The 26,103-nt window shown below is 37.1% G+C and overlaps 1 protein-coding gene across 1 annotated transcript in view; it reads left to right on the forward strand.

The window, feature by feature from the left end:
• The window catches only part of LOC136243316 (uncharacterized), a 154,683-nt gene that overhangs the window by 11,048 nt on the left and 117,532 nt on the right, over positions 1-26,103 (forward strand). The window contains exons 2-5 of the mRNA XM_066034840.1: positions 3,258-3,956; positions 5,527-5,790; positions 14,352-15,244; positions 16,100-16,258. Of these exons, the coding sequence (XP_065890912.1) occupies positions 3,258-3,956; positions 5,527-5,790; positions 14,352-15,244; positions 16,100-16,258 (2,015 nt within the window). The remainder of the gene's footprint in view (positions 1-3,257; positions 3,957-5,526; positions 5,791-14,351; positions 15,245-16,099; positions 16,259-26,103) is intronic.

A 26,103-nucleotide genomic window follows, 5' to 3' on the forward strand; every position in this document is an offset into this window, starting at 1 on the left:
GTAATGACTATGTGGATCAACATTTTTAGCATTTACTAACAGGTTGGTTAGCAACACTTGCCCTCTTGCTGCCAGTCTAGCTCACACGCTGCCACACACTAAAAATCCATTACTAAATATAGTAGCTAGTTAATAATACAAGAAAAGCTGCATTGCAGATGATTCTCACCAATTGGTCTGTGGATTTGTGGTGTTCCAAGTAAGACAATGTTGCACTATATAAATATTGCATGGTTAAATCTTCTATGCTTATATGCTTCTGGCTTCATATATCCTTTAAGTACGGCTTTAAACACAGTGAAAAACCTATATACATAATGAGGTACCTGTCCAAACTGGCCATTATATAAATCCCCTCATGTGCCAACTGTGTATACAAAGCGGCTACATAGTGAGCCATCTCCTAAACCCTTAAACCCGCATAATCCAGAAAACTGGATTTAAACTTAATAAATACACGTGCTTTGCACAAAGCACTGTAACTTTCATAGTATCCATCCTATGGCTATGCAATTTACGGCATTCTGCTTGTGATGTAACAACAATTAAAATGATATCTAGGGTTTTTCCGTAACACTAAACGGTGAGGCCAAAACTAGCCATGTAAATAACTTTTAGGTAAGGAAACATGCAAACAAACCCTTTATGAAATTGTCCATAACTCAATGGTGGTTGCTCCTATCACCTTGCAACAACTTCCATTCGATTCACCATTAGATGTTCTATCAGGCCATATATGACTCACGTGAGTAAACCCACGATCGAAATTAAACACGTGGCAAGAATTTTGGAACACAATGCAACTCTGTTGTTCAGAACAAACAAGTCACTGTAGTTACAGTGTTCATTTAACCTTCTCCAAGTATAGCCCAGTGAACAGACTTTTAACCAATGTGTAGTTGTAGGCTATAAGAATTAAGTTACCCCACCTGGTGTTGCCATGCATGCCCATGTTATGTAAACATGCATTCCCCAAAGTTCTTTGTGGGTTTAAGGGTTAATAAGGTCAGAAGAAATTTTGTCCCTACAATGACATATTTTCATTGTACTAGTGAAGGATTATCAAGATAACGCTGGGACACTACAGTGTCATCTCCGGACAACCTCCAAATATAGCAGTAAAATTTTCATCCTGGTCCAATAATTTTTGTGTAAAATACATGTTGTCTTGGTATGCCCTAATTAAATGAACTTTGCTTACGTTTTACAATTAATTTTTACAACACAAATACATGCACGGCAACTCACCAATTGTGTCTCAATCACTGCAACATGAAATGACAACCTTCACAACAGCCAAAGATCCTTTGAACACGTCTGAAAGATCACAGCATATTCTAGTGCACTTATTTACAAGTAATATAAACTTTTATGGCATTTATTTAAGACAGATAATTACGTGCCCCTCTATTATCTCTGGACTTACTTGCCATTTTCTCTACCCTTCAATTCTTCAGTACTGTAGTTAGTGTTGTAATTGTAAGGAATTTTCATTTTAGTTAAAGTTATTGTTATTGTAGGGTGCCAAAATTAAATTAGTTATAGTTATTAATTGTTAACAATAAGTCAACCCATAAAGTTGTTATTGTTGTGTACTATGGTTATTTGTTACTGCAATTTTTTTTGTTGTATATATAACTATGGCATGCAAGAATTAGTTTGTAATATGAAATCTCTAATAGGTAGCTTCAGTGTTAATAGTAATTTTCCTTGTTAAACTCTGCTCTGCATGGCTTCAGATTCTAAGGTGCATATATGTGTACACTTTCAGAGACCTTGACCTATAAAGTGACGTTTGACTCTGAGGCTAAAATGAGTGAGATATGCATACTTATGCAAGAGTGGCATCCTTTTCTATTAGATTTTTTCTGTGCTAAGTGCAAAATTCTATAAAATTGGCAGGTATTTTAAATGTTTTACATTGATTTTGGACTTTAATGACGAGAGAAGCTGTTTTGTCATGAATTGGAATACACAATGGAAAACTGGATACGAGATAACTACCAAGTGCATGTGTGTGTGTGTCTCACATGTAATGTGTGAGAACTGTGTATCTGTGTATAATACATTGATATTTAAAGTATTATGTTATGTAGAAATTTAGCACAAGGATCTACATGTAGGTGGATTTTGAAGACATGTAGGGTTTAGAACATTTTGCTAGACACGTGTCTAATTGTTGAGAAAAATGTTACAGTGTATTGTGCCCAACAAATCAAAGCATACATGGGGCAATCTGCCACTACCTACAATTACATTTTGAAGGTGTAACCAATATTTAAATAAGTTATTCATGATCAGTAAGTGTTTAACTGTTTTGAACGAACTGCTAATGACTGATACAACTTTTGTGTATAAAGCTTAACTTGCGCTTAAGCATCCCATACATATGATCTTTATGTATGGTCTGATATTCTGTTGTAATTAAGTCAAAAGTGCATTGTTAAAAATTCATTGCCAGTGCAATAATTTTCCTAATGTTACAAAAAAGATTTTAGAATTCTTGTTATTGTTATTAATTGTTATGTTGGATACAAAATATTATTGTTTTTTATATTGTTATCAAAATTTTAAGCCGCTACAAAAACTATTTTTGATATAGTCAATTACAACACTAACTGTAGTATGGGCAGTGGCGCGGCTCCTCCACTTCAATTAGTCAAGTAGATCAAGACACGCTAATAGAGCAGTCAATCCGCACTCCAATAGAACAGTTACATTTCTACAAGTGCAGTGTTTTTATATTGTAAAGTCTGTAAGCAGCTAGCAGCTTAACTTCCTGTAACAACACAATGCAATCCTAGGCAGAAGTTGTAACTAAGCTGTAACTTTGACTACTTTATTAGAGCTGCTTTGTGACTGCTCTGTTAGAGCATCTTGATCGTTTTAATGCAATGCGAGATGAAAAGTAAAGTGTTACTAAGGATTTAAAAGCTAAATTGGATGTTAGCTGACTGTAGTTGCATGCCACTAAAATTATAGTTATATTTAAATCAGTGTTGCACTACGAAAAGTTGTTTACCGTAATATTATGTCATTGTATTCTAAATTTAAATGGAGTTTCTGTCAAAACCATGGAAACCCACCTAGATCTGCTACTGTTTTCAACATTGACAGTATGCTTATTCTAACAAAAAGGTTTGAAATCCCACACATGGCCGCACTGTGGTATATCACTACTTTTTGTCGCAGTTAACTCTGCTTTACTTGGACGCGTACTACATATATAGAAATTATTGTGTATATGCCTTTTATAGATGTACCTTCTTGTCCCATTGAATTCACTGTCAGTCAGGGTATAGAAATTGCATTTGGAAAATTATTGAGAAAATTTCTGGAAGAATTTCAAAGACCTTCTCCATATCGGCCAAGTGTTGCAGCAGTTAAAATGTGGTGTAATAACTACTGTAAGATTTACCATCATGAAGAATATGACTTTGATGTCTCTTCAATGGATGATTTGTTCTCAAGACTTGCTAACCTGACTTATTGCAACTTTTTGAATGTAGGACTGCTGGAATACCTAGCAAATGTCTCTGAAAATGAGTGTCTACAAGAGTCTGTAAGTAATTATAATGATACATTCAATGATGTCAAAGTGAAAGAGACCATAAAGATAACAAAATTTAAATTTAGAGTAATGAAATTTGACTGTCATCAACAAAAGTATGATACTATATTTGCCAAGCTGGTCAAAAAAGAAGGAATGACTTTCGGAGAACTGAAAAAGTTTACAGTGGCTCTGTCTCATAGAGTTCTTTATGTCCAGTCCAACTCAGTCATTAAAAAGTTTTATAGAAAAGGTTGTGTATGTATTGGATTTCTGATCCCCTCATGTTTGACTGGTGCTGCACTTCATGCTGCCTGCACTAACACTGCAGTGTTTGTACAACTTGGAATTAAATACATAATAATTGAAAATTACAAGATTGAGCCTCCTATGACATCTGTAAGAGGTACGTATGCCGCTATACATAAACATATGATGGTCTATTGTTGTTGTTGTTGGGTGTTGGTATCTGTTGTTAAAAGCACTACAAAGGCATTGACAATATGATGTTACTGTATAGTAGTATCCACACAAAAACAACCAAGCTGCTGCATTATTAACATTTACATCATTGCAGCCATTTCTTGGCTGCCACCTTTGATTTCACAACTTCTTTCATCCAGGGTATTGAAGGCTGCACCTTTTTTCATAGCTTGGCTGAACATTTTTGTGTGGATAAACTTTACTATTGAGTAGATTTTAGCTAGAATTTTCTTTTATAAAGTAGAAATTAAATGAGGTGAACAGCCGTTATGGAAGTTGCTCGAGCTAATGTAATCAAATTTGCTGTTTGGCCTACCTGGAAGACACCTAAAATGCAAAAATGTTGTGCTTCAGAGAAGGAACCATAGAGCTATGTAGGTGTGAAAATTACATTTTCTGTAAATATATATATACACAGTGTGACGTACCAGCTTTCTTGGCCGAACGACACATTTCCCTGTGTCTTGATGACTTCATCTCACGAAGGTTTGTACTTTCTGCCAAAACTATTGATAACCAAGGCTTGCTATGTTGGCAGTATTGGTTAGGTATAATTAAGTCCACATTAACCATAGCCAAGTTATGCCTTCAACCAAGCATAACTTGACTATGGTGAACATTACAGGCTAGCACAGTAGCTAAAATGCATGCACTTACAGTATCATGAACTTACATTGATACCTTTGTCCCCTTTTGTACCCATTCCTTTCTCCACCATGGAAATCCACTTAGATGTATACTGCTAATCTGAACATCAATTAACCAAAACATCACCAAAATGACCATTCAATTAGGGTATTTTATCAAGAGGTGTAGAGTAATAGGTATAAGGCAAAGGAATAGGTGAATGGCTGTTAGATTTATGTACTTTTCAGTTCTTTGTCCACCCTTCCCCCACATTACTTGGGATGATTGATTCTCCATATTTTAATTAGCAAGTCATCTTTGGGTGGGTCACATTGAGATTGGCATTTAGGTCAGTGTGTCATCTACATACGTAGGTCAGCAAGCCTAATTAGGTTTCTATCAGACTACTGTGTACGTAGACTCAACCATCACTGTCTAAAATTAAATATCTACATCACATTTACTATTTGTAAGCATTTCAGTGTCTCTGATATCAATGCTTGCAGAGTGCTTTTGTCATTCACTTTGAATTATTATGGAGGTGACTATTATAGCCAAATCTTACCAGTGGGGGTAATAGTACCGTAATACAGATTGCAGACACCTTTTAAAGGGAAGGCAGATATAGTATTCTTATGTATATACCTGTGGATTTCTTACGTATACGTGTCCTGCCATTTGGTGCCCCTGTAATCATCACTACTCTAATATAATAACATCATTCTCTATGCTACTTCTAAGCAGCATTTGATTGCTCTGCGAAATGGGTAAAGCTAGAAGATTATCACTTAGTTACATAGCTTTTGGATAGTATGACCTGTACCAGATGTAACTTTGTATGTTTGTGTTTTAAAAAAACTACTTAGAAACTCCTTTGGACTTGCTTGTGAAGTACTACCAAGATCTTCTACTAGCATTACACCCCATGGAGGTGGCAAATAAACTGTTGTTAGCATCATTATTAACTAGTAGTGATCACAAAATGATCAACAATGCTCCATGTGATTACATCAGGAACAAGATTATTGTGGAACAGCTTCGACAAAAAGACACATCTTGTTTATTTATATTTCTTGAGGTACTGCAAGAAATTGGAAATTATGGAGTTATTTATGATGTATTGATGAAGGGTAAGGATTGATATACATATACTGTATGTATGATTATTACAAACTTATACAGTAACTCATATGTAGTAGTACTGTATATACGTAGGTACATTCATGTTAGAAATGTGGTGCACATTGCTTTGCATACTATAGCTACATATGTAGTGCTTATTAAATGGTATGGTAGTACCGTTTAAGTAGGGATCACCCTGAAAATTTCGCGCGCCGCCCAAAATTCTGCCTTTAAAAATCATCCTAGAGACATTTTTACACGACAAAAATCACCTTTACGGAATAGTACTAGTCCATATAATATATGTACTAGTAATAGCATGGGTAGCAGTGAAATTTGGGATAAATATCATGAGTGTTGTATTGGAAATGGGGATAAATTTCACGAGGCGAAGCCGAGTGAAATTTACCATTTCCAATACAACAAGAGTGGTATTTATCCCAAATTTCACTGCTACCCATGCTATTCCCAGTTAATACCATACTCGCTGCATATGCTGCATTAGCTTTGCTATGTACGCAATTTGTCACTATGTACTAAACACGCATCGACACTAATTGGCGCTACATTGTTAACATAAATTCTAGCCAATGAAATTGCAATTACAACTTTTTCACTGCTGTCAGTAAAATACGGGATAAATTTCACTGCTACTATTGAGACTTTTGTACGGGCAGTGAAACAGGTATGGTATTAAAAACAGAATTAAATATAACAAAACACTTACAGGTGGCCGGTTATAGAATTTTTAAAAATTGCCAAAGCTCGAATTTTAGTCTCACTGCCTCACTCACTGACCACAGTCGCAAGACTAGAGGCCAAACAAAGCAGTACATGGCCACCATTTTATGCCACAATAACAAACTCACTAGTGGATGTGTCTTTTGGGGTTCCAACAAGTGTAGGCCCTCTGCACCTTGTCTTTTCTTTTATCTTCAATCAGGCTGGTTGTCTTCTTCTTCATCCAACGAAACCATATTGAGGCATTAATTTTCCGTATTTACACTTTCTTTCAGCAACATATATAGATGCCACAGAATTATTTCAGAGATGGATTTCAGAAGCACTTCAGTCCTGGTACTACTATAAGACTAGATATGTGCAAGTTCGCGACTGGGATCCCGTTCGTGATAGGTTCGTGACCACACCCATCAATTAAAGATCTAGGTGGACTAATAACGATAGAGTACGGAGACCACATCCCTTAACAATCTAGCTGGTTACTTAACAGCAAACAAAATGACCTCACCCCTTATTGGTCTAGCTAGCTGCACACCTCTTGACTGACTCAAGATTATACTCTAATACAACAGTCATGTATGATATTCTAATAGAACAGTCACAAGTTACATTGTAGCTACCTGTGCTACAACAAAAACTAAACAAACTAGTATTTAAAAAATTGTAATTTTAAAAATGAAGTAGGGATCTCTGCAACAAAAAGTAGTGAAACAAGAGATGAATGATGGTATTACAGCATAGCTCAGTGGGAAAGTCCCTACTTTGGCACATTAGCTATTATTTTGCTCAATGCCAAAGTAGGGACTTTCCCACTGAGCTATGCTGTAATACCATCATTCATCTCTTGTTTCACTACTTTTTGTTGCATAGATCCCTACTTCATTTTTAAACCAGGCACACGCCCACAGCCGGCTGTGGGCGTGCACCTGGTTTACTGAAATTGTTTTCGTAAAAGTGTGTGTGTGTACTTATCTACCTATCTATGTTTGTCCGTACGCACCCACGTGAGCAAAATCGTTTAATAACGGTAAAAGCAGCTTTTACGTAAGAAGTAAAAGTGAAATGAAGCCTGTATTAAACTTCTGCACAGGTGAACTTTGCTCTGAGGTGGTGGTGACTTTCCTCAGACTACCTTCCCCTTGAGGTTTTCAGGCATTTAGCAACTGAAAAACAACGGTGCAGGCCTCGTACACTACCAGGAATAGCCTATCGCTTCGAGTTGAAAGGGGGCGTATCCCTTACGTACGCGAACGAAAATGAAGAGCAGCTTTGAGACTTTGTCAAGAGAATTCGTGGGAAAAAAACACGTTAGTCACACTATAAAACAGTTTAGAAGATAGTTTTGTGCGTAACATGTTGGTAAAAGCGGTTTGTTTAACAAACGCTTCCTCAGCAGTGCATAGCAATGTAATTGAACGAATTACGAATATTTCATGAATTACTAAATACGAGAATTAGCTTATAATATTATTGCACAACTCAAAACTACCCTATTGTAAAGTAGTAATACATAGTTGGTTAATTCATAGTAGTATATACTGTCTATAGTTATTCCAGATGAGTTAGCTAGCTGCATGGCGCCTGGTTTTTAGAAGTAGCACAACATCAACTTGTTAAATTTACAATTTTAAAAAAATACTAGTAGCTTAAGGGTTGTTTATGGGTAGTTTGGCATAGTCAGACCCTCGCGTGTGAGGATCTGGTCTGTATAGCACTTGCACAACTGAAATGTAGTTAACAGCTCTTGTGCTTCTATGAATATAATAGTATTATTAGATTCATGATTGCCATATCCTGCTACAGGTCATGACCTCACTCATGAATACAATTAAAACTAGAAGCTGTTGCCAAGAATGGTAAGAAGTCACAGTCATTGGGGAGAAACCTTACCAATTTTTGAAAATGGTGCAGTCTGATTGGTACTGCATCTATTCTTGCAGTTCACACAAGTGCTAGTATTGATACAGACCAGACCAAATATGCCAAACTAGTTTATGGGATGGATAACTTGTACACATACACTGTAGATTTTCTAATGTGTATAATATCATGATAATGATTATCGTTGAAATTATTAAAGTACATCATTATATTATCGTGATGCACTTTTTTCAGTATCACCCAACTCTATCTACCAGTACCATAAAATGCATTCATTACCACATTACACACTATAAGAAGAATGCAGTTCTACCACATGTATAGTTGAAGACAAGACCATGCACAGGTAAATGAAGTAGCATACTTCACTGCATAGTGAGCATATTTGCAGGCTTCTCAGAATACTTCACATTGTAAAGGAAGATGCTACTATTGAGCTCTGACTAGATGTCAATGCTTCACTGACTCATCTGCCTGAATAAGTGTCACCAGAAGAGAAAAAGCTAATGTTTTTCACACACATGCACAGTGCAACACGCACACACACCATGCTGTATTTTCACATTCTACAGTATGTAGCTAGTCTTTAGTAGAGCAGCTAATCTTGCTGCACACATTATTCACAATAACAAAGTCAGATACATAGTAGAGGCAACACATAGAAACCTGTCCATGGGGTAGTTGGAAAGGCGGGTATGGTCGGACACAGACGCGGACGCGGACATTTTTAAAATACACTTTTACATTTATACAACAGTTATTTTTCATACCTAACATTGTTCTATGCAGTAGTCTTCGCTTTCAGACACAGAGATCGACTTCGAGTAGCGCTTATCTATTTATAATCGCATGTGCAGAGGATAGGCTAGCATGATACAGAGTACCATACACCATATACTGTTGTACACACGCTATAGAAATCCAATGCATACTCACAGAGATTCAGCTGGCATGTCCCAACTTAGCCTCGCAAGCCAGGACCTTAGTAGGTATAAGCGCCTGTGCCTTATACTGAAAGCTGAGAACTCCTGGATCTGGCCTACGACAGTAAAACTAGGGTGGATCTCTACAATTGCATAACTACATTAGATTTCTAGAGCACTTGTACAGCAGTACATCGTCTATAATACTTGTAGCGTGCTAACCAATCCTCCGCACATGCGCTTATAAATGGATAAGCGCTACACGAAAACCATGTCTGGGCCTAGAAGCGAAGAGACGTTAGGTAGATGTAAAGTGTATTTTGAAAATGTCCATGTCCGTGTCTGCCCATATCCGCCTTTTCCAACTACCCCTGTCCATGGTTTGGCAACAAAGCCTGCTCAGCATGAGGTTATGTTGTTTACACAATGTGGTCTGACAATATGGCACCAACAAATAGCTATGCAGACACGCTATACGCAATCTTCTAAGGGTACTAAAGATTTTCTGTCCGTTCGAATATTGCGTATTGCATTATTATCCATGGAGTACGCAGCACGCAATGTTCAAATGGACAGAAAGTCCTCAGTGAGGAGTGTTGCTTCAGCCTTGACTAATGGTACAACAAAACTCAAAGGAGCTTACACAACAGAATCCTTTATTGTTATACAGCTTCTTTCATTATGGAACTGTTTCCATTACAGAAATGGCAAAGCAAACTATCAAAGTGTAGGGTGGCTGGTGATCTGTGGAATATGGGTTTATTGATAGGTCTTAAGCTGTATAGTTTTTAGCATGGGAAAGTGGATAACTTTTTGCTTTAGACCTGTGAAACAATATTATGAATATCAACAAAACAGCAAATTTCAGTTTTTTTCACAGATACACACACTGATTTCTTTTCACCTATACAAACCACCAAAGGCTTGGTTTGAGTTGAAAGATGCTTTCCAATGTGGTTTTTAGGCACGTGTTCTATTAGAATTTTTGTAAAACACATGGGTGATCCCTATTATTAACCCACTATCGTGGTTCATGACAAGTGCAATTACAACAAGAACTTGGGGAAGGGAAATCAGTGTCTTCATACTGCAAAGTCCAGTACCTTAAAATCATACGGGCATTGTTAAGGTGGACGATCTTACTGCTTCATAAACAAGCAACTGCATAACAGATGAAGCTCAACGTAAGGGTGCTCCTAGATGGCGATACTAACTACATATCTTGGCAACCACAACTTTGGTTAGGTGACAGGACAAAGTTGATCAAAAAACTTGTCCAAAGTTCAAACAGGGACTCCAAACCCTCACTCATTCAGTTGATACTACAGTGAAACCTCGTTAATAGAGCCACCTATGGGACCCATGATAAGTGGCCCTATTACTGAGGTGGCCCTATTACCGAAAACCTTATTAATGCAGTCATAAAACAAAATGGCCTTATTGAGGTTTTCAACAAACCAGCAACTGTAACATCAGTGTACAATTGATCTAACTAAATGTACTATGTAGAGTTTATCATTATCACAGAGAAAGGTAGGAGCATATGATGTACCAATTATTCCAGCAACACTTGAGACATAATGGCTGGAAAAGCATGAAGTATACTGCCAGAATAATGGGTACCGCTTTCAGTAGTTAAAATGTGCACTTAAGAGCAGCAACTTTTGCAGTGATACCTTGACTGCCTGCTCAGCTGGCCTCTTTACTGAGGGAACATTGTATTAGTTTTACCAGTTTGGTCCAGTGGTATGTGACCACTGGCCTTTATAATGAGGTCGCCCTATTAACGAAAATTAAATAAATGTAATATAATGGAAAATACGTTTGGACTTGCTGGACCTGGCCACACTATAATGAGGTAGTCTCATTACTGAGGTGGCCACTAAGTGAGGTTTCACTGTAGTGGGAAATTTGGTGAAGGGTCACCAGGTGGCCATGCAGAGTATTTTACACTTGAGCAGGTTTAAATAAGGGCTAAATTGAGAACCATAAAAGGAGAAAGAAGCCAAAAGCTGCAATAAAGAAGAATAAAAGTCTCATTATCTAGATACCAAAGATGTAACTTGACAAAATCAATAAACTGTAAGAGAACCTAAACAAAAAACAAAGGTCTTAAAGGATCACCTTGAGAAGGCAACAATACACCTAGAGCCAAAACGAAACTCAGTGGGTTGAGAGTGTCAGCCAATCCAGAATAACTGCTATAGCAAAAATACAATTGAAATGATGACAATTTGCTCCACTCGAGAGTCCTCCTAGTCTTCTCTCCATTGTATCAGGGTGAGGATTATTTAATCAGAAGCCAGTTTTTGGCAACCATGCAATTATTTGACACAATTTCACATTTATTGGAAATCCACCTGACTTTGAAATATGCACTTTTCAAAATTTAAAATCTTTTATAAATTTTTTTGCTTTAAAAATAACCCATGCTGTACAGTAATAATAACACTAGCATATCATAATGATAATTTAGGGACCAAGCATAAAATGGTACTATTAAATTTTATAGTAAATCCCTAAATATTTTGCATGGTCATAAGCTAGTGCTTAGGCCACATAAACTTAATTATTAGTTCTCATCTTCTATATTATAAGACTGAAAAGCTGTCCGTCCGTCCGTCTGTCTGCATTCCATTTGATGTCAGGCATGTACTCTTGAACCGCTGCACGTTTCAAAGCATCTTTGTGTCTAAATAAGTGCTCATTATCCAGCTCTACAAAGACGGTTTCGAAAAGTTCGTGCAAGCTATCGTTTGTCCGTTACCGCTCTTTAAACGGAAGAAAAATGGCTTAAATTCTTTCTATAAACCGCAAGTAAACACCTATCTCAGTCTATTTGTACAGGTCTTTATAAGACAAAAATATAGGTATAATCTTGGGTGTACAACAAGTAGGTGAATGGGTTAGACAGCTGTCTTACGTGCAGGAGGTTGTGGGTTCAAGTCCAGTTTGTGGTAACTTTTTTTTCGATTTGGGCACCTTTTCAGTGCACCTTTTTTTTCGTTCAGGTACCTTTTCAGTGCACCTTTTAGTCACTCTGGGTACCTTTTCAGTATAACTATTTTTTCTCTAGGTAAGTTGTTGAAAGTTCAATGTGTAGCGTGAGTTCGAATCCTGTACTGTATATGACTGTAAACACATGGTCATACACGTTACATTTGCCGAGACTGTACACACGTGATATTGCAAATTCAAATTTCATTTAATGTGCTGTGTAAGCATGCCACCTAAGCGAAAACGATCGTCTACCTTTTGTGCATCTCAAGCGAAGAGACACAAGCAGAACCAAAGATTGGATCCAGCGAAGAGACAGGAAGAAGCAGAACGACAAAGACTGTGCCACCAGGAGGCTTCCACTCGAGCTACCACCTTGACCAGTGCCAGGGTCGACTCAGAACATAGACGACGACAACGTGACGCAGAAGCCCATTGTGTGGCCCGCCAGGACGAAGAAAGAAGATCACAGGAACGGATCCGCGATGCATCTGCCCGTCGACTGGCCCGTGAGGACCCAGCCACCAGAGAAGAAAAACAACAGCGCAATACAGCTGCCTGTCGACTGGCCCGTGACGACCCAGCCACCAGAGAAGAAGAACGACAACGCAATACAGCTGCCCGTCGACTTGCGCGTGAAGACCCAGCTACAAGGAGGGAGGAGCAACAACAAAATACAGCTACTCATCAATAAATTCGGGCTGATCCACGCTACAGAGCTCACGAGCAGCAGGCTAACACCACACGCAGACAACAGGTACGTGCAAGCACACACCCAAGCTTTAGGGGGCTTAACTATCAGCCACACAACTTCTTCAACACTACAGATGTAGGCGCACTTAGTGTAGAATGCACACACTGCGGCGCATTAAAATTTCCCGAGGAGACGGAATCCCTTTGTTGCTTGAACGGTAATGTCCAGTTAGAGGCATTTCCACAGCCTCAGTCATTCTTAAGACACCTGTATGAAGGTACAGACACGGCGGGTAAACATTTTCTACGTAACATACATAAGTACAACAGTGCATTTCAAATGACGAGCTTTGGCTGTAACGAGATAACTATGGCTGGCTTCAATCCTTCTTTTAGAGTACAGGGTCAGGTCTATCATCGTATAGGTAGTTTAGTTCCATCAGCAGGTGAGTCTCCTAAATTTTCCCAAATTTATTTTATTGACAATCAGCAAACTGAATTAGCTACTAGATGTGGGATAGTTGATGGGTTAAGGCTTGACATAGTTAGGGGCATTAATGATCTTTTGCATGACAATAATCACTATGTTCAGCTTATTAAAGTAGCTAAAGAAATATTTGAGCAGCATGATGAGCCAGCGAATGTTAGGGTAGTAATTAACGAGAACAAACGGCCTGTAGGAGAGCATGCTAGGAAGTATAATAGATGCTGGACATCCATCACAAACTGCCATCTATAATGTTGCACTATATACATAGTAGCTATCTTGCACAATCCCACTGCATAGCTACCAAGTGAATTCATATCTATATGACTCAATAACCCTATCACTTACAGTGTATACAAATACAGTAACCAAATCCTTAATTGTATGATATGCAGTGTCTACAAAACCAGCCGTATGCCTGGAATGACATTCTTACAGTGCCTCATGTATCATTACTGAATTATCACCAGGCCATTACTGATATAAACAAATATATAGTAATGACCAACTGTAATTTCATTTAATTTCTATGTGTATACTACCCTGCACGATAGGGCAGGTACTACAGCTAGTTCACTAAATCAAAGTAGCAATGCATGCAGGAAGATTGATTTTTTAATTTTATTTTGATTAGCTTGATGACTAAAATTTAATAGCCAGAATAAAACTATCATAGCCTGTTCTAGCTAGTTACTACTTAAAGTGTTGTTTATGGCTGCATTCAGTCACCAATGTGGATGAGAGACTGACTCTATGTGGCCTTAATACTTGATTACTATACCTCTTAGTTACCTCTACTAAATGATGAGTATTTCATGACATTTTCTATAGAATTTATCATTTACAGCTCTGCAAACTGCTGGATTTATGGTAGCACCTGACATGTTCAATGTTGAAGAAATTGATCAAGAGCTAATGCACATAGAAGAAGTAACTTGGCCTTTAGCTCAAAATTATTTAGAGAAATGCACCATCTATAATCATCTAAATATGAATTTATCTTGTATTAAATGCTATTCATTACCAAAGTCCAATGAACTGGAAGAGAATAAAAAATGCAATTCAGGAAACATCCACTGTCTTTATTTACAACTTGTAGACAATTTCAGCAAGCTGTTTGGATCATGTGATCCTAAAGTATTCATTGAGAAATGTGTTAACCTCATGGCTAGTGATATTCACAGCATCAGTTTGTTCACTACCAAGTTTCTTGATGATCTGAGTAAGAGTGGAACCACAACTGAAATGGTCAGACACTTGTTAGTTTATTCGAATTGGTATGATCACTCTCTTGTGAAAAGACTAATTGAAGTTTGTGGTTGTTCAAAAGGTTATGGGTTATTGGAAACATTTAGAAATCAAATGGCTTTTGTTAAGATACATGAGGATCATTCTTATCCTACTCCATGTTATCTTATGATACCCAGTAGATCCAGTGCTTACACTGTATTGACTACTCAGTGTATATCAGTTCAGTACATCAATGCAATAAAGTCACTGATATCTGTACACTTTGAAATCACTGATCTGGCTTGTTTACTTTTGGCGAAAATCAATGACCCAGTCACTTTTTACTGGCTTATTCCTAAGACTGTTATTTCTCTTATCACTACCAAAGTACATCAGATCTCACAGTATTTATGGGAGGAAGGTATATCAGAAGTAGCTGTGTATCCCAGTTTTGTGTATGCTACAACTGGCTGTATTAACTATGGATCACTTGGATCACTTGTTCCTGCTGTAAGTTTGTACAACGAAAGTCAAACATATGTTACATACGAGTGTTAGGTACTATGCATGCACTATTGTCTATCACATAAGAATAAAATGGGAATCATCTGTAATTTTTGCACCATGCCTCCAACAGTTGAAGCAAACAGATTAATGTTTTCACATATTATTCTCTACATGTGTGTAGCCTAAGGGCTGTGTAATAGACAGAATAGGACCCAAAACTCAGTTAAACACAATTAAAGCCTCATACATCTAGTACAGTTTTTTCTATGATGTGGTGTTATTGAATATATTATTTACTTTTGTTAGTACCCATGTACATGAAAAACTGCCCTAAACAGGGTGTATTTTTTTGACATCAGAAATGTATATGCCCACACAGTGATAGCTAATGAACTTGGTATGAAATTTATTCACAGCTGTGGACACTACGTACATGAAGTTACAACAAAGACAAGCTATAAAACAATCACATACACATCAGTTTCATAAAAGCAATTTATTGTCATGCTCACATGGTTAACTGCATGGTATGACTGTGGATAGTTGAATCATAGTTCAAACTTTTTATAATTACAGTAAAAGCAGAATCAAAGGTATGGGGTTATACGTACATAGCTGTTGACACTATATGTGACTGGATCTCCCAGCTTTAAAGCTTCATTAGTCAATTTTAATTTGCACAAATCTTACTTCAAAAGTTTGTAGCTTAACTCATTTGAGGATTACAAGTGAAGGACTTTGAATAGCTGTAACATGCAGGAAAGGCTTGTCATTTCTGAACACTGCTGCACTACTATAAGAATCTGTGTTTGTCTTGAACTAATAGTGTGTTATCATTATGCTGCCTATTACATTAAGGGTGAGAGAAGGAGTGAATTATCGGAAGTCAGCTTGCAGTTGAAAATGAAGGAGGATGAAGTGAATGAATTAAGTTCACAATTAAAGATGAAGCAGAGAGAAATATTAAACTTGAACAAAATCAACAAAAGGCTGATGAGGCAAAAAATTAAACGAAAGGTTTGTGATATGCAGAAACTTGAATGTAATAAAGAATTACAACCTAAGTACTATGTCTGTGTATGCAAGTGATGTCAGGATGTATGGAACAGATCAGGGTACTGTAGATAACAAACCATGATTGCTGACTTTCATAAGATCCACTGGTCTGAATAACAACACACATGCACACATGTGGCCTGGTGCAATTAACAGTGTCTTTAATGCACTTAAGCCATCCTTACTTTCATATTAAACAAGTGCACTTGGAACTTTCAACTAGAGTAGGGAACATAGCACATGCATTGATACTTGGGGTCAAATACTTTGAAAAGTATTTTAATACAGATACAAAATGAAATATAAATACAAATACTTATACTCAGGATGTATTTCAAATATATAAATACTTTTAAAAGTGTTTAAAATACTTCTGTACATTGATCTGAACTAAACGTTACACAACCACCCAATAGTACACACCTCTGTTTTAATATTGTTCTAATAAAATTTCAAGTGTATGGTATAAACAACTAACCGCTCGTAATAGCTTAGCAACTAGCTAGCTACTTAACTTATTGATTACATCTTACAAACATAAGTTTCTCAAATCGTTTGTCAGCTAGACAGCATCAATCAGGGCGAAATACTTTACCAAAGTCTTTCTACGGGTGCTGAGGATGTAGGTATGCAGAGCCATTATGGCTAAAGGTTGAACTTTTACAGATTTTACAAAAATTTTACAACCAAATAAATTTTACAGATTAGGTCATACAGATTCTTTTCCAAGCAAAGTATTTGAAATATTTGCAGATAGTATTTTACACAAAGTATTTAAGTGCAAATACAAATACATGTTGTTTCAAAACCAAAATACAGATACCAATACAATACTTAAAAACAGTATTTAAATACAGCTAAATACAAATATTCATGTAATTGACCCCAAGCCTGACTGAAACAAGCTGGAGTAATACACGATATTAAATCACAGTAAAACAATAAGAAGTGTTATATTACTACTGTGCATTTCCATTACGGTATCTTGAGCACAGTAGGTATATAACACTTCTGATTGTTTTACTGTGATTTAATATCGTGCACTACTCCAGCTTGTTTCAGTACTTTTTATTGATGTGCTATGGTCCCTACTGTAGTTGAAAATTCCAAAATTTTTACATATCTGTTTCTCATATTTCATCATGATTGATAAGCACATGTGGGTGAACACATGTAATGACTGCATTCACACCACCCCAAGAGAGTGAATCAATAATAATCACAATGAGACTTATTTATTAGGCACATGCACTTAGCAACTATATGACTATATGTTAATCACAATATTTTTTTTGCAAACTTTTATTAGGCATAAGTGCCTAACGACCAGGCTCTACGGTACTATTATAGGAAAAAACTAATTTAAAAAGTAGCAACTGTTTTTCTTGTACTGTATAGTAGGGACCACAAAGGTTTGGGCATGGCCCATGAAAAAAACATCACCCAAAAACCAGCCTCACTTTTCCCTAATGACAATGAGGCAGTATTGGTTAGGTAAAACTAAGCCCAAACAAGCCTTCAGATCGACCCTGAAGGCTTGTTTGGCCCCTTACTTTGGCCCCTTTTCTGTTACACCTTTTCAGCTATAAGTCACTAAGTCTAAGTCCTTGAAATTAGGTTAGGTAATCCTAAGGCTGCAGCACATGTTGCTGTCAGACCTTCAGTGCTGGTCACTGTAAAGCACTAATAACAATAACAACAAGTTCTAACCAGGGAAGACGCAAAGAAATGATATGCTTGAAAATCTTTTTTACATGAACAAATAGTGGACCAATTAGAGTTGGATGCTTGCAAACATCATCCTTGGCAGTCAACAACAGATGACGGTAAGTGGTAACAGTTACATCAAAATCTCCGAGACTAAAAGTAGGATTGATACCCAGAATACTAAATGAGGTAGATGGTGTGCAAAACCTGACAAGATCATCAAGTGTCCAATCAATTGCCAGCATCATCATAGGAAATGGTACTCCAGTTACAATTCGAACAAAAGCATCTGGCGATTTGAAGCTTTCGCTTTCTTTGCACATCATCATTAATGTGAACAGTGAGTCAAAGGATGACATTTCAACCTGTTGTCATCCACGAGGCATACCTCCTACTGAGTGTGCTGTTGTTATGTCACTTGTAAGCAAGCTAAGTGCACGCTTAGCAGAATTACTTGAAGAGATGTCCTTTAATTTGCTCATAACACTGGGCATAGTCCACACATATCCTTCGAATGTCCATGTGGAGCTACTTTTACTTCGTGTTCTTCAGAAGAAAATGTATATTGGACCAAAGCTAGGTTTAGAGTGTCATTCTCAGAATCTACAATGATACACAAGTGTAGCTATAACATGTGGACTAGCTAAAAGTTGAGACTAGATATATAAAATGTAAACAGATCTGCGAAAACCAAACATTTTCATAATTTTCAAATTCTGTGTTATTGAATGTTTATAATCTACTTTGCCAAATGTATGGTGTGGCAAAGTATGCCAAGAACTTTTCAGTAGAGTTGCAACCCTAAAAAGTAGCAATATCAGAAGGATCAATTAGAATGGGAAAAATAAATCACAGGCACTTCCTAAAATGGGTATAATTATAACTAACAAATTACACTATGACATACAGAGTTGGAACATAAATTGATCATCATGTCAGCTATAAAATGTCCATTGCTGAGTACATTTTTCCTGTATCATTATTCTTCATTATAAACAAAATCAATTCATACTAACACTTCGACATGATGTAAACTAATGCCTGTGACTAAAGTTTGGCTTGGTCTACTGCTATGATACAAAATAGTTTGAACTCCTGTTGCGTATGAGAATAAGATTATATCCAAGCTTTTACCGTTTGACCATACCTCATGGTAAACTAAGCATTTTAAAAATTTATAGAATCTTTTAATAATGTGCAAGTATTTACCCATTGTATTCAATGCTTTATACTGTAAAAATTAGGCTAGGCGTGACTATGCCCAGTTTTCACAGATTCGGTCACAAATATACATGTAGTACAGCTTTGCTTACCCTCCATAGTTACAACCATTTTGTTGAGGTCCTTGCTGGATTTACTCTGATAGTACCGCTTATAAATACAGTATCTTCAAGTGATTTGCCTAAAATTTCAACAAAACCAGCTTCATCAATGCTTAGATATCTTCTGTAGCTCCCCTTCCATATCCACACTTCCACATCATCACATACTACACCCTTAGGGCAGACAGTCTAGCCATATCAACTATAAAGACACAGTTACAGTTGATGTCAAAAGGAACTCTCGACCACATTGAACCAGATGATAGTTCCGGATTGAGCAATGTATTAACACACTCTTTAGTATTTAACTGCTTAGATGTCTGACAATAAATAGGAAGATTTGGCAACCTGTGTAAGAATTTCTGGGGTTTATCATGAACAGTAGGCTGTTGTTTCCTAAATATAATATTACATACATGCACAATAAACAATCAAAATATTTACACGTAAGGCAAAAATGTGTCACAGCATACATAAGCTATACATATACTATGAGTACAGTCGATCCTGTCTCAGCGGCCAATTTTAAAACCTGTTTATCTCTGGGGATTATACCGTCCATGACTAATGCCATATAAGCTATACTGTACACTTCAACGGTGAGTGTAGTTTCCCGTCCAAAATCTAGTGCGGGCATGACGCCCATTATCATTATTTATTACTAAAGCCAGCCCACTTTACCTGCATATTTACTATGAAGTGACTTCTCTATTAGAGTATTACGATCTGAGGATTGTTAAAGTCATGAATTTGCCACCGTGGGAGCCAGTTTTATAGCTACGACTACAATCAATTTTTCTTTTTAGCCTTATAATAAACTGTTGTTACAGCCAACACACAATTAAGTGCAATGCTTCATAGTAAAGTCTTCAACATTGCATTTTTTTTGCTCAATTTTAAAGAATAATGACAATAAGGACCATTCAATGTGGGCGATCAGGTGTGACGCGGACAGAGGACGGGAAACTGCAGTCTCATTTGGAATGGCCTAAACTACTTGGTTACCTCTACACAATCGCTATACCCTAAGGACCTTGACTATGTTGTTTTTGTTAACCACAAAAGTAATTACAATACAACAAAGCCACAAAATACAGTAAAAAGGTAAACATAAGGGTGTAATGTATTTCACGGACTGGACTCGTGGACTGGACTCACGGACTGAGCTGGAAATAGCTTTAAACAATAATCCAGGCATTATCCATCTCTTGCAACACTGGAGACACCATTATCAAGCTACAACTGCTGGTACTGTTTTTCTTTACAAGTCACAAAGGTTGCACATGCACTAATTTATTAGAATACACTTACGATACTTGTTTCCTAGTAGTGATAAAGCATGATAGAGGCTATTGTTGTAGTGCAGATGTTTTCCTTTGCTGCTTCAGTACTTAGCACTTGTGTTAAGGCTGTAGCTAGTAATGAGCCAGTAATTATTCTCAGGCTCTCAGCAGGTGGGCGGCATGAGGTGATGGACTATGCTAATAAACGGGCTCATCACTACAGCCCTAACACAATACTGAAGCAGCAAAAGAAAACATCCACACTACAACAATAGCCTCTATCATGCTTTATCACTACTAGGAAACAAGTATCGCTGCTTCAAGTATTGCAATTCATAAAAATATTTTAATAGTCACAACTATCCATACTGAGAAATTGTTTTCTTGACTGGTCTCTTAGAGCTTTACTCAAAATTTGTATACACATGTGTACATGTACACAAGTGAATCACGCCACATTTCAGAAAAACAACCTATCATCAAGCTACAAAGACTCGTACACAAAACCACTGGCTATCATGCTCCTCAATCAGACAGTGGGTTTAAATTACATGCACTTGCATGCACATGTAGCGATGTTACATCTGAGTGGTACCATAAAAGTTGAAACTGCCAGACTACTGTGCTTTCAGGTTTTTTGCGAAAATACAAATGGCAAAAGGATCATGTTCAAATGTTCACGTGTGATCATTTGAATTTGCACACCTGGGTACAGGTACTGGCTGTGGAGTTCAGTGAAGGGAAGACCATGCAAAATTTCTCAATAATTATATAATTATCCCTTTCAACACCAGGGATAGCCTTAAACACCCTCTGTAACTTGCTGCCAAGAATTAGTCACACGCGTGATGTGGTCATGTTTGTACTTGGATTTTGCCAGAAACCTGAAAAACATGGTATGTGCTGCAAGTTCCACATGCTTCAACAAGAATGGATAAACACGTGATTCCATAAGCCTCCATTCAAGTCATAACAATGACCAATCAGCACAAGTGAAAACAAAATCCCATGTTTGCAATCACACCCATTGGATACAACCACCAGACTAAGGGCAACAGATCTAAAGCTTTAAGCGAGGTCTTACTCTTTAATGAACATTCTTGTGGCTACCCATGCATGTATATAGTGTGAAGTGTAGCTATAGTAGAATTTAATTCCTATTAGAGTATGCCACCTAAAGTATGCTTTGATGTAGCCAACAATGAGCTTTCAAATTAAAATAGGTAATCTTCATTGGGTCAATGAAGCTTAACAAGCAGCCTGCAGCATACTCAGGAGTCATTATCTACTTATAGCATCGTTGGGCTATGCCTGAGGTATTAAAGTAAAAATATTATGCTTGAATATATGGTGTATACCATAGTCTACACCAAATAACACAGTGCAGCAGATAACTGTTATCTCTGACTGTTCAGTACACTGGCAAAACTAAAGGCAGGCCTTAAAGCACATTGCACATTCAATTCAACTATTTACTAATGGTAAACTCACTTTACTGGAGACTCAACAGTTTTCACTATGGCTGGTCCAAATGTGTCACAGCCATCTGATTCACTTCCACTGCCACTGCTACTGTACATATAAGTTCATAGATAGATAATACGGCATTTGACAGTGAGCAACATACCTTGCAGAACCGTAACTGTGACTGTCATTAGTCGGCAGCCGCACATTATCTTTACTATACCTGCAAGTATAAAAGGTAATCGCTGTACTAATCACATGCAAAAATAATAGAGCGTACACATTAGCCTCAGCCGAAAAAAGCTCTAATAAAAGCTACATTTTAGCAGATGCAAATGCTATACCTGTAGCTACGTACCTTGGGAACTTAACTGGGGTAAATCCTCGCTTTCATCCCCACTATCACCAGATGAGATTACAATAGCCTGATGGCTAGTACTCATATCTGGCTGGATCTTGGGCTGGGCAGTCGACTCTGTCAGATCTGGGTCCGGCACAGCCACTAATTCTAGACTCGTCTGACACCACAAATGTGACAAAGTACGGTAAAGCAAAAGCCAAGCACAATAAAATATTAAGCCATGAGGCATTCAACAAGTAGCTAAACCTAAAATATTTGCACCAGAAAGGTAGAATGAGCTCACGAGACCACCCACTCATTACTACATGATTTCCGTTTATGACTGATTGTGTTATTACAGTGCTAATTTAGCAACGATAAGTATGGAAATGATGCAATGATGATGATGATGATGAATAAGCAAACGAGGAAACAAATCAGGGGATAGCAATTGGTTTGAAAAAGGGTAAGTAGAATTCTAGGAAAACGGGAACGGGACGGGAAGTGGAAATGGGAAAAACCAATGGAAAATACTCACCGTTTTTCATCAATAGCATTCGCAATTGTGCTTCACTATTGGCGATGGGTGTGGTCATTGAAGTTATTTGTAATTAGCTTGAATGGTTTCAAGCTCCAGTTACCCTGTAGTGTCTCAAGTCAAGTCAAGTGATATTCTCCATGGCAAAAATGATCCACCTTGTGATGAGCGGCTGGTTTATTGCAGTCTTTGTAATTATGACAAATTCTAAAGCAAAAGCAACGAATTCAATTGCAAACGGGACAAATTCTACTGCAAAAGCGATGAACTCTACTGCAAACGGGACAAAATCAATTGCAAAGGTGATAATTTCAATTGCAAAAACCTGTAAAATTGGTCATATACAGTAGGCTAGCTAGAGCATGCAAGTGGCTATGGCAGGCAAAAAGAGCTCTTAATTTACGTAATGATTATGTGTATTAGGTTGTGTTTCAAGATAGATAACTCATATCTCAGATTGACTATTGATCACTCTCTAGGATATATGTATCACACCTGGGTATCATCAGCAGGCAAATTGATAGCTGATTGACTATCACTGTTACATTCCCTGCAGCATTATTACTAGCATATTTTAAAGAAAATGAAGTAGAGATCCAAGCGATAGAAAGTTTAAAAAGGTGGTATTACAGCATACCCTGTAGCTCTGTGAGAAAATCCCTACATGGCATGGTATAACAATTATTTTGGTCACTGCCAAAGTAGGATTTTCCCACTGAGCTATGCTGTAATACCATTATTCATCTCTTGTTTCACTAATTATTATTGCTTGGATTCCTACTTCATTTTTAAAGTATCAATTTTAGTTTGTTTGGTTTTCTGTTATGGCATACACCTATACATGTGTTAGGGTGACTGCTGTGTTAGTCTAGAATATCTTGAGCCTGCCTTGTGCTTTAAATAATTTAAATATGCTGCTCAAGGAAAGTGGTGATACAGAAAATCAATGCCTCAATATGGTTTCATTGCATGAAGAAGATGATGAGTAGCCTTATTGAAGATAAAAGGAAAGACAATGCGCAGAGGGCACACACTCATCGGATTCCCAATAGGCACATGCCATTGGTGAGTTTATTATTGTAGCATAAAATGGTGGCCGTGCACCACTTTTTTTGGCCTCCAGCCTTGCAACTGTGGTTAGGCAGGCAGGCTGGCAGACAAAAATTTGAGTTTCAGTGATTTCTTTTTAAATTCTATATCCAGTGTTTTCTTGTTTTTAATGCTGTATTTGATGTTAAATAAACTAATGATTCCGTAAAGGTGATTTTTGTCACGTAAGATGTTTCTAGGATGATTTTTAAAGGTGGTGTTTCAGGCGAAGTTCATCACTTTTGCAGCAATCCCTACTACCGTACTGTTTGATATACCAGAATAAAGGTGTAAGTGTTGTAGAGCATAATAAATGGTAGATAGTTTTTGCCTATTTCACAACTCGTATTCAGTATCTATCAGTGAGCTGCAGGTTCCTTACTCCATAAATCCAGCCATAAAATGTGCAAAAATTAAGTAGTGCAGTCCACTGAATAGTGACAGTGTTTGTACATAATGGTTGGTATACATATGATGTGTTTGTCATAGTCTTGTGAAGTATCCATGCATTGAGTACTCAGTCATTATCAAGCATTCATCCTACTAGATCCATTTATTACATTCTGTTAATTTTACGTACACCTACTAGTCTGCTAAAGTAAAAGTAGACATATTGTTAAAAGAGTAACTAGTAAAAAAACAAGCATTCTACAGGTGAATTTCATTGTGTAGTCTACTTTTCTGTTATTGTGTTGGATTAATATGTATGTATGTACATAATAGGTACTTCCCATTGAATATAGAGACTTACCAGGGTGCTAGCAATCCCATCTCAGTGAATCAACAAATAGGGATACCGCAATAGTCATGAATGTCATATCTAGTAAACAAAGTTTGATAATACAACACGACATAGCTAGCCATGTTCATGTCAACTTCATACAAAATTGGTTATAAATATAAAATTGAACATTGAGAACACAAATTATCAGCAATATTACTATGCAATGTTGTGACAAGATTAATGTAAATGTGCTGGCTTTGAATTAGTACATAAACAAATGTCGATTTAAGCTTTGAAGGTTTAAATGCAGCATTTGAAGCTTTGATGAATATTGTATGTAGCTATAATAGCTACAGTTAGCTACATGTTATGCAGATGTTACAACTACAACAGTAATACACAACTCACGAATATTCTTTCTCTACAGCTTGTCCAGCAACATCCCTAACTGAACCTTGCCATTAGCGGTGGGTGTGGTCACTTGTGGCGTGAGCTAATTAACTTGTCAGGCTTCATGTACAACCATGAATTGCTTTATGTAATAGTTGAGTTGGTTTAGGCATTTGTAACTGCAGAGTGTTGTTCAACTGGTATATACAATAGCTTCACATGGTATCAATGAAAATTGATTTAATAGCAATTGTATTTGCCATTTGAGCTAAGCAATGTGATTGCCAGTGCTGAGCAGAAAGTAATCTTACTGTCTTGGTTAGTCAACAAACTCAGTAACTATACATACATAGTGGTTCTTGTGATGAAAAGCAATTTGTTAAACTGGTTTACCAGTGGTTTGTAGCAGGCAGCAGTCTTTTGATCCACATACACACTACAGTACTAGAATCCAGATATATATATCTAGAGGTGCACCAATATGAAAATTTTCCAATATACCGATAACCGATATATTGGCTACAAAAATTACCGATTCCGATATCGATACCGATATCTGAAAATAAAAGGTTTTCAGTATGGACACTACAATAAATGTTAAAAAATGTGGCAAAAAGCTTAAAAGGTGGTCACTTAAAATCTATGTAAACAAAAAAACAAAGAATTGTGAAAAGGTGATGATAAAAAGGTGTGCAAAAAAGAAAAAAAGTAAAACCAATTTAGGATTTGAACCCTGGCCATCATGAAAACCTCTACAACTTCAGCCCCACACTTTAACCATTGTGCTACAAAGTCAACTATAACATAGTGTGGACAATTATAGTACTTACGTGTATTATCTGCTCATATCTGCTAAAGTCAACTTTTCACCGATATCGCGATATCGGTACCAATATCGGTGCACCTCTATATGTATCTACATGCAGGTCACTACTGCTGAGCCAGATGA

Source organism: Dysidea avara, chromosome 13, assembly GCF_963678975.1.
Source record: "Dysidea avara chromosome 13, odDysAvar1.4, whole genome shotgun sequence".
NCBI lineage: Eukaryota > Metazoa > Porifera > Demospongiae > Dictyoceratida > Dysideidae > Dysidea > Dysidea avara.